An 11,205-nucleotide genomic window follows, 5' to 3' on the forward strand; every position below is an offset into this window, starting at 1 on the left:
CTATTATTTATTTTATTATTTTATTTAGAAAAATTTTATTAGCCATGAGGTAACAATACTTTTAATTTGTAATTAGTATTACTTCATGTTAATTGGGTGATTATTGAGAAAATTATGAATTTTGTAATATTGTATAATTGTGCAATATTATTATGAATTTGTTTGATTATTGTGGAAGGTGTTGGAAGACTTGCTATTGTTGTTGTATTTATGTGCCACGTGGTACGCCCCTATTGGAGCTCAATAGGTGGCTTGTAAGGATTCGAGCTAATCTACCTTTGGTCGGGTAATTTAGCACTGAGTGAGGGCTACGGCTTGAGGTTAATGGAGGGATATAAAGATGGTTATTTGTGTGTATTGTAATATTTCTTATATTTTGTTGGAATTATATTATTTTTAATTCCCACTTAATAAACACACACTTAACTGTTGGTACATACTATCATAAATTGACTTTGGTTGCTGGGACTTTTGAGTCTCATTATGTGGTTAACAATTTTCAGGAGAAGAGCCACGAGTGACACGTGGAGGAATCCCAGAGGCTTAGTGGCATAGATCCACTGTCTCTTTTGGATATTTGATTTATGATTTATAATGTGTTATATTGTCAATATTAGGGCTTTTTGTTTATTGATAATTATATGAATATATAAGTGTAATCATGCCTTTCAAACTATTTCTATTTTTGATACATTTTGGATGACTGTAATTTTAATATTTGGTTTACTTTGGATTGGTTAAAATGGCATGATTATGAGGCCAAATAACTGGCTTGTTTTGAAAATTGACTAAATTATTTATTTTACTTGTTGGGAGTATAAGGATGGACAAATGTGATTTAGTTTACTTGTTGGGAGTATAAGGATGGACAAATGTGATTTAGCCTAATGGCATGTGGGAGGTAAAAATTTAGCTGAAATATTGTATTGTGAGAGTTAAAGCCAATTATAAAATATTTTTATATTAAAATTATTGATATAAAATGTATTGGGTGGCTGTAACCTAACTATAGTTGAGTTAAATTATTTTAAAAAAAATTAGGTGTGTTACACAAAAAGACTCCACCAAGATATTTATTATAGAGAAAAGGCCCCAGGATATTTATTGCAGAGAAAAGGCCTTGAAATTTAGGAAAGGACTAAATTCCTATAGTGTCAATATGTTTAAGTGTTAAATTACCCACACCAAATCCTGTCCCTCTCCCTCCTATCATCCAATGTGATTCCTAACATTGTTTTATTGTAGTTTTGTGATTTTAATAGTGATAGCGATAAGGAAGAGTAAGGTGAGTGTTGGTTTTGAAGATGATAGAAGAGTAAGTCAATAAGGTTCAAACCCTATGAATTTTTCTACTCCTCATTGAATCCAACAATGTTAGATTGTTCAATTTGGCCTGGTGTCTTCTCTTCCTGACACACCACTACCCGCTTATTCATTGTTGTGACCCAAAGGAGTAATATAATGAAGCAGAGGTGGAAATCAGAAGCCATAGAGATATTGAATCTCATAATGTAGACTGAAATTTCTAAAGTGTCTATTTAAGTTTTGACTAAGTGGACTAGAAAAGGAATCATTCATCTATGCTCATGATAGGAGAGGTTACTACATATTTTAGCAGGTTTGCTTGAAAATTTAACCCAACTACATCTTCATTATTTATTTTATAATTTATTTGTGAAAAGGAGAAGGATATCAAGTATCAAGAGGTATCACATGACATTGGAAATATGCTATGAACAACTAGAAATTAGAACAGAAAGGGAGGCCAAAATGATTTCACCAATTTAATGAAGACATCATCTTTGTCTTTCTTGCTTGATAGTTGTTGCACGAATCCTCCTATTTTATGAAATATTTTTTTTTTATATGTTTTTGTTAGGTACCTATTGCTATGTTTATATAACCTTAGGAAACAAAAGAGTGGAGGAAAACAAAAGATGTAGAGGAGTGCAAATTGAACTGAACAAGATAATTTGAATCAGCTATAATATTATGTTGAGTTTAGGCTTGTGTCGGACAACTATGAAATCAGTAAAGGTGTAGTAGTTCAAAACAAAGACATTGTTCTTTCTCACTCTTACTAAGATGCATACACAATGTTAAAGACAAGTTCTAAGGTGTTATTAAGCAAGGAAAACTGGATCATGGTGCATGATTCATTGAGACAATGTAGAAGTCCAAGTTTTCAGGTCTTTTGTATGATACCTTAACTAATTGCATTGTTGAAATTTACCCAAGTTGATGAGTTGCCTTGTTCTTAACAAAAGCTACATGACATATCTTGGCATTTCATGCATTGATTCCTCTAATTGACATATATCCAAAATCAATTAACTAACATATATTGAATGAAAGTACTCTACAATAATATTTTGTCTAGAAGAATGGAGAATTATTTTGAATATGTGAAGTCTTTTTTATTTAAATGTGTCAATTATGTGATGGGAATTAATAATTCCAAAAAAATTGGATTTCATTTTATTAAGCATAGTCTTTTACTACGTAATTGTAGACTTGTAGTCATGTTGCAAATTTTTTGAGTTATAGGATGGCTTGGTAAGATAATCATAGTGGGTAAGTTGTTGCCACACACACACGTTTATATATCTTATGTTGAGAAAAGGTAGGGGTCTAATTGACTAGTTATTCTTATTTATCTACATATTCATTATAGTGGGGGTAAGAAATGTGACAAGAATATTAGAGAGCAAAGTGGTCAATTGTCTTGGAATAGGGAGAAAACATCAAATAAAAGTTCAGCAGCGAGATAGGATTAAAGTAATAGTGATAAATTAGATTGAATACTTCTAAAGCTTCAAAATGTTGGCTTCGCTTTCATCAGCAATAAAGGGCCAAGCATCAAATATGAAAGAAGGAGATACAAGTAATGCCTCATTTGACAAATTATACAAGCAAGATTGTAGACTAAATTAACAAAAGTCAAATGAAGAAGTTGTAAGGAAGGAGAGAAAGAGAGTAGAATAGCTATGAGAGAGAGCGAATTGTATATCTTTTTAGTCTAGAAAATTTGAATAGGTGTTAATATAATATGATTTTAAGTTAGTCAAAACAGTGCAAAAATAAAGGGAGTGGGAAGATCATTATTTATTTTACCAATTGTTTTTTATTTCTTGAGTTTGGTTTGTTATGATTTTTTTTTATTTGAACTTGAGCTGATGTAATTGAGTGTCAATGGACAAAAGAATATTAATAAAAACATACTCGTAATACTTTCTAACTCAAATTCATTGCTATTCTCTGAAATAAAATTTTGCACTGCATTTCAATTTTATTTAGTAGAATAAACATTATGTTTTCATGATATCTATTAGTGTTTTCATGAAAAATGAGGAAATATTCAAAATACCTATTTGTGTTTTCATGAAAATTGAAAAAAAAAATCGAAGTATTCACTTACGTTTTGATAAATAGAGCCTTCGATTCTTTTTTATCCATGTTTTTTCAAAATATCCATTCACGTTTTCGTGAAAAATAACAAAATTTTTAAGACATCCATTTGCATCTTCATGAAAATTGAAGAAACAAAGACTATGATTCATTTTTGTTCATATGTAATAAGCTTTCATAATATGCAAAATTTTTTCCTTTATATGTAACACTATCTCGCACATGCAACAATTTCTTACAAATGTATATTTCTTTCATTATATGTAACGTTTCTTTCATTATATGCAACCATTCTTCTACATATGCAACACTCTCTCATTATATACAATACTCATTTGCATATGTGATACTCTCTTGCATATACAAATTTCTTCCACGATATGCAACACTTCTTTCATTATATGCAACCACTCACCTGAATATGCAATACTCTCTCATAGATATATTTTTCTTTCACGATATACAACATTTCTTTCGTTATATGCAACACTCTCTTGCAAATGTAGATATTTTTCAAAATATGCAACACTCTATCATCATGTGCAATACTCTTCCATCAAATACAATACTCTTTTATAGATGAGATTTCTTCCACGATATGCAATATTTCTTTTGTCATATACAAGACTCGTATGTTATATGCAAGATACTCCTGTAAATACATAAGTGTAGACATATTTACAGTGAAAGATCTTATGTGACATATTAACGCCAAAGGACTTTGTTTAACACATTGATATTAAAGGGCATTGTGCTTTAGTGCTTAATAAATTGTCACAAAAAGACCTTATATGACATATTGACAACAAATGACCTCACTCAACCTTTTCTCTTTTTTTTTATTATCGAGGGCATTTGAGTCATTTATCCCCTAAAATTATTGACAACCAAGGACTTAATGTTCCATGTATTTTTCAGCAATAGATACATTGGTCAAGGTTTTTTGAACATTCTTCCTACAAATTATTTCAAATAAAGCTTTTTTTCTGCATTTAAATTAAATTATACAATTATAGAGAGCGAATTAACATTTCAGTTTAACCTATAATATATCTAGTAGAGATTGTGTACAGATAAACGAATCAATAAGTTAGCCACAAGTATTGATCCCTGTAAAAGGAATTACAGCCGTATAAACATAACCATAAAGTCTTGAGTTCGATTCTATGTAAATGCGAAAAATGACTATGGAAAGAGCTCCCATTAATTGGGCCTTACAATGTTAAAGTATAACCTAATCAGATGGCTATATTAAATAAGACTTGATACGTTTTTTGTTCTTTTAATTTTTGTTTTTGTTGTTTGAAAAGTTTTCACACAATTTTAAATCTTGTCGTAAGAGAGTTCTTTCAATCTGATGCTGTCAGGGCCCAATCTTTCTACACACGTGAATTCAAAATTTGATAACCAGTTTTGGGCCGACATGATTGTTTTCTCCTCTGGCATCTATTTTTTATACCCACAAAGACGCCCACTTCTTTTTCTGATGGCCGAACAAGAAATAAATCAAATATTATAGTGGGGGCTGTCGGCTTAGGAGAAAATATGATTGGGAGAATCATCCCTTTTGGGGTCTCACAGTACTCAAATTTGGATTAATTAGAACTGTCAGCTTTGGATAAAGAATGATTGTACCAAAAAAAAAATCAAATATTTTACATTCATACAGTGACAATATATATTCGATCAAAACACAAAATATATGCGATCATGTCATTTTTATCCTCATGATCTCTTTTATTATTCTCTATCATTAGAATATTTCTACAAGTCTTGGGGGAAAAAAAAGAATATTTCTACAAGTGTTCGGCCAAAAAAAGAGCATATTTTCATGTGGGGTACTAACCCAATGGATTATGGGTATTTGATGGGCCGCACCTTTGGATTATTTGGGCCGGAAATGTCAAATGTTACACTTTATATGACGCAAGAGTCTCCCAGCGTCAGCCCTGCAGAATCCAGAAAAGAACCTGATTGGTGAATGCGATAAGAACTGACGATTACCTTTGTACGACCAAAATATATAAAAAGAGGGCTGGAAAAGGGTAAGTTCCTATCTGGAATCAGGGTAAGCGAGGAATTATTGGCATTACGGTACAGTTTATTTTATTTTTGGTGGGTGGAAGTTGGTTCAGTAAGTAGTCATGGCAGCAACATCAGAGGGAAAGCACGTTTTCCTCTCAATTATGGCTCGCTTTATCCATTCTGGTCATCACTTTCCATTACATATAGTAAACACGATTTCGTATGCTTTGCTTTGACCGCTAATCAACTTAACTGGTTGCAGGCTTTGGGACAAGCAAGCTGGGCGAAGAACAACAAGAAAAAAGCCGAATCCACACAACAAAGCTGCGATGACATTGACTGCCATGTCTCCCCAAACACACTGTAATAGAACACTTTTTGCAGGAAACTTCTTTACTCTTTCCCAAGTACGGACACTGCTCGTCCACCGTCCTCTATCACGTATTTGTGTAAGCGGATCAGTACGTTACGTGAGGTACCACCACCAGCCTTATTACGCAACACCAAGATGAGACTTCACTCCAAGCCCCTTCTCTATCCTCTTATTACTTTTCATCTCTCTCAATCATTCATTCGTCATTACTCTGATGCCCAGCAAGGGCTACTTCCCCAATTCATTAATACTCCCATTCTGTGTCGGGTTTCACTTAGAGACATGTTTTCCCTACCAAAAAAAAAAAAAAAAACACACACACACACACACACACACATATTTACATAAGAGAAACCCTCTCCCGAGACTGGCAACTAAAAACTAAAGAGTTTGTGAAGCATCTTTCTTTAATTCAATGGACTGCAAGATCAGATCGTGATCAATATTTTTCTTGCTGTTTTATATATATATATATATATATATACATATTTGTTTTTCTGCATGAAAATAAACACTGTTGCTGTCCAATCAACTTGTGTTTCACACACACACGTGTATGTGCGCCCCCGCGCGCGAGCATTTATGCTTCATACACACACCGTGATAGCTAGAAGCAATCTCCAGCAAATGTCCGGGAAAGACGTGAGCCAAGCGTGCAGCATGGACCCGAAGTTTTGTTTGGGTGATGTAGGTCAATGGTCAGCAATAGGACCACATAAAAAATTAAATTAGTAAATCAGTCGACTGCATCACCGAAGAGTTCTCTTTCTGCAACGTCACTGTGTGCTGAATAATATTAAATGATCCTGATTATTGTCAGTTCCTACACACACACCCACAAAAACATGTATTCTCTGCTTGATCGATGTTGCTGTTGTGCGCTTAAAATTAATTAATGCACCAAGCACTCCTACTTCTATGGCTTATAAGTTACAAACTTTCTGCTCAGAGCAATGGAGGGCATTAACCATAAGCCATATATATGCCGCTCGGGTTCGGGTTCGGCTCAACTTGTAAATGGAGGGCATCATCAAGTGATTGATTATCTTTCAAGCCTTAGGTTCCATTCCTGGTAAACTCCAAACATAATTTGAGAGAGAGAGAGAGAGAGAGAGAGAGCTTCAGTGTACTCCTAGCTACATTATGTGGGTGCATTTATATATATATATATATATATATCACATTGTTGCTTACTTGCAATAAATTTTTGGTTGAATCGTGTTCAAAAAGTCAAATATTAAGCTCACAATATCGTGATCTGGAAACCTTTTTAATTTACAGCATTCATAATTTAACTCTCCAAACTCCAATCCGGTGGATTGTTCTTTGAAACAGGATTTTAATTTGAAATATAACTTTTGATGGCAGGTATGATCAATTGTACTGGATCGGTCGCCAACTTTGTACACAATGTATTAAGTTAAACAAAGGCTTGACAGGAAATGAAGAAATCAATACCTTAAAAAGCTTTATATTTCAAATTCTCTAATAAAAATATAAAAGGAATATTTTTTTCCCAACTCTAGCAACAAAAAAAAAAGACACTAATCGATATTTGATTTTTATTGGACAGTTAATAAAAACAACAGATGAAGAAATATCTACTACACTACCGTAATCAGAATCAGCGGGAATTGCATGTGTGGTACAAAAAGCATTTTCGTAAGAAAAATGTCACTTAATTTGGTTCTTGAATTACAATCTTATTATTACTGCGTTAATATGTACATACAAGGCAAAGAAGTGATGCAGAAATACACAGTTCATCTTCATTCGGTACACAGGCACAGGCTGCAGAGACGCACAGTTCACTTATCTCGACTTTACAGGGAAAGAAGAAAAAAGACCAACTAATATAGACATTAATTGATGGTGCAAGTAACACGAAATTAATGCGACTCCATTCGAATGCCTACAAGAAAACGGAAAATATGGGTTGAAAGAAACTCACCTGAATTGGAGTCACATTTGATTTGAACACATTTAAGTGAACCCGTGCGACTTCATCTCCCTCATAAAACGTACAACAGTTGGACTCGTTATTTTTGTCCTAAATGCCCACTAATATATAATGAGCTGGATGGACCGCCTACTTGGCTATTTTTCATCAATCTATATATATAAATCCTCAGTTGGCTCTTGCGTACATATCAGAAAAAAAGTGCCAAATTAATCTCCGTGGCTGTAAAGACTCAACCATGATCTGACTCACTGGTTTTGACTTCCTTTATTAATCTTCAACCCATAGTTTTCCCACAAATTTTCTGATCCTTCGGTGCTAATAAAGAAGGGAAAGCAGTTAACGTCAGCCGTAACCGCGTTGGCATTGGAAGGTGAAGAGCCATCGTTTGTTTGTAGCCTCTCATTGTCGTGCCGTTGATCGTTGATATCACAAAACGTAGCAGTTCCTTGGTTATACAAGGATGGCTGGTCATTGATGTTGCTGTCGAAGTAAAAACAGCTCTTAGACTTTTCCTTGCGCTTCTTGTTTCCTTCCTTGGCATTTGTATAGTTGGTTATGCTTTCCCACTTGTGTTTGCACATCAAAGCAGTCCTTTCGTAGCCAATGCAAACCATTTTGTTGGCTATTTCCTCCCACAGAACCTCCGAACACCCATTTTGCTGAAACCCGGACTCCATCTCCGCCCTCAACTCCACCAGCCTTGTAATCTCACTTTTTGACCAGTTGTCACCGCCTCTATGACTGCCATTTAGGATTTCACTTCCCTCTTCGTTCTGGTTCTCCCTTTGATTCTGAATTTCATTAGCCATGATTAGAGCCTGATCAACTGGAGACTGAGCTTTTACCTCTCTTCCCGTTAGCTTCTGCAAGGCATCCATTAGAGCCGCATCCCTTGCTTCAATCCATGCTCTCTCTTTAGCCCGAAACTTTTGCTCCATTTCCAGCCTTGTAGCCTCTTGTCTTCTCCATTCTTCCTCTCTTAAAACCCTCTCCTTCTCCTTCTGCTCAAGCGTCTTCACGAGCCTATCCATCCACGCCTCTTGCTTCTCGATCAGCTTCTTCATCTGTGAGTCAATGAACTCTTTTATTTTTGCCTTCCATCTGCTTCCACCGCCCCTCTTCCTCCCCTTTTCCGTGGAATCATTTTCCATGCTGCAAAGATTGTTGTCCTCCGATGATGAAGTCCCGAAATCCGTTGAGTTTGTGAGGCTGAGGCTATCACAAGTCTTGTGATTGTGAGACTGAAACATGTCTTGATTTGTTTGGGAGGGTGTCTGGAAGCGAATTCCGCAGCTACCATAATTGGTTTCTGGTACTGATGTTGAGTTGCTGTTTCCTCCATACAAAGCTTCCAGTTGCCGGAAGAACCTGTAATGCTTCCCATCCTGTCTCCTCGCCTTACCTTCCTTTGTCTTCTTGTAATATTTGTACAGGTTCTCGAATTTTTCCCTGCATTTCTTCCCGCTCCTTTGGTACCCATATTCTTCCGACATGATCCTGATCATCATCAACAGAAGTGAAAACGAATTGGAGATGGAGGAAGACATCATCAGCCTAATCGTAGGAAATGATTAGAACCCTAGCTAGAGGGGTGGGCGAAAAATAATCCCTACGATGCAGGCCCATGTGACGATATTCTTGGGTAATTAATTAATATTTAAGAAATGCCATGCACTGACGTTACCATCGTTCGTTCTTGTTACCTAGTTATGGTAAATACAACCAAGCATATATGACCATTCAACTTGCTATTGAAATAAGATTTTGAAGCAAGAGCCCGTGGTTGATGTCATTTCAGACGATATAAAATAAGAAAACGGGTGCATAGAGGTATCTAAGAGGTCAATCAATTCTAGATCAGTGAGAGACTGAAAACTTGAGAAAAAAGGGAAAACTTGCACTTAAATGAAGGGTACAAATTTTCAAAACGGAAAACGAGTCAGTGGTAGTACCGTACTAGTCTTCATGTATCAACTTATTAGTGCTCCAAGTACCGCGCAAGCAACAATCACAGATTGAGTAGAGAAACAAAACCTGGGTATCCTACTGAAGCCAGTGTTGTCAGTTTCCAGCGGGAAACAGTTGACAAAACTGTACAGCCCGATAGCTATCCCAGTTTCCAGAAATCACAGCCCCCGATTAAATTAACAAAAAGTACACTCATCTTAATATAGCTACTAATTAATTGTCACGGAGTTGCAGCCTATAGATATATATACATAAACTGGTATTTAATTTAGTCGGCGGTTCTCTTGAATTAATTGTTTGCAGCTCAAATTCACAAACTGGAAAAGAAAAACAGTGATTTTAAATTATTCGAGCACAAGAAATTGAAAACAGAAGAAGCGAGTAGAAGAATTGGAAATGAATATTGAAGAATTAGAAAGAAGGAAATGAGAACCTGGAGACTTCGTCCCACAAGGGGCCCTTTTGGTTGGCCTCTTTGAATTTAGGGTCGAGACGAGATCTGATCTCAAGAAGAGTGAGTGTTTCCTGCCTGGGCCATCTTCCGGTGGAGGCATCCCCAGCGAGGCAGCCCGGGGTATCAGCCTCCAAGGCACTGAGCGGAGGAGTGAAAGCGCTGGCGGTGGTAGCCGGAGTGGCTACAGTGATATTGTTAGTGGGTGGAGCAGCGGCGGGAGGTGAATCGGAGGCAAAGTCGTGGAGGGCACGAGGCATTACATCGGCGACATGACGACCAAACATCATCATGTCATAGTGCTGATGGTGGGCGGGCGTGAGATTCCGATGAGGCTGGAAGAGCTCCGCCGTGGGCTGCGCAGGTATGGAGGGGAAATGGGTGGCAGTCGACCTGGGACCTCCATTGATGAGCTGCCTGAGATCCGGCATGGCATATTGCTGGGGATGATGGTGATTGTTGTGGTGATCCTCCATTTCCATGGGATTCTGGGGAAGCTGAGAAGAGGAAGCTGGGATGGGAGTGAGGCCTTAGGAGAAGAAGACAGTGAGAAAGAGTGAAGAAGAAGGAGGAGAGGGGAGAAGCGGCAGACTCGGATCGTGTCGTCCACGAAAAAGCTCAAATTTTAAGCGAAGGACAATGGTCCCATGTCTGTGAGCAAGTGTGTATGCCTATTGCGTATGTAATATCAAATATGCCCTCTCTCTCTCTCCCTCCCCCTCTCCCCCTCTCTCTCTCCCTTGTATTGGTACTAGGAGATTATATTATATTAATTATAACCCTTCGCTTTCGCTTTTTGCAGCTAAGAACGGTGCTTATTATTGCGCCTTTTTTCACTATGGATGGGGTGGCCTTGGTGCCTCCATGGGAAAGTTTGGTTCGCTTATTTCTTTCTTCACCAAATACCCCGTTGTTGGAATTTATAGCTATTCTCACATTATTGTTACTTGTGTCCGTGCAATAGTATTTAAATAGAAGACAAAATATAGATCTTATTATGCTTCTAGTATAATAGGA

The 11,205-nt window shown here is 36.5% G+C and overlaps 1 protein-coding gene across 1 annotated transcript; it reads right to left on the reverse strand.

Moving 5' to 3' along the window:
• Positions 1-7,550: 7,550 nt before the first annotated feature.
• On the reverse strand, positions 7,551-10,912 carry LOC129304640 (trihelix transcription factor PTL-like). Its single transcript, XM_054944365.1, has 2 exons — positions 10,171-10,912; positions 7,551-9,266 (listed from the first exon to the last, which is right to left on the reverse strand). The coding sequence occupies exons 1-2, from the start codon at positions 10,668-10,670 to the stop codon at positions 8,015-8,017; spliced, it is 1,752 nt and encodes a 583-aa protein (XP_054800340.1). The 5' UTR covers positions 10,671-10,912; the 3' UTR covers positions 7,551-8,014.
• Positions 10,913-11,205: the final 293 nt, after the last annotated feature.

The sequence above is a fragment of the Prosopis cineraria genome, unplaced genomic scaffold (genome assembly GCF_029017545.1).
Source record: "Prosopis cineraria cultivar Desert tree isolate PC_DT_omini unplaced genomic scaffold, ASM2901754v1 PC1, whole genome shotgun sequence".
Classification (NCBI taxonomy): domain Eukaryota; kingdom Viridiplantae; phylum Streptophyta; class Magnoliopsida; order Fabales; family Fabaceae; genus Prosopis; species Prosopis cineraria.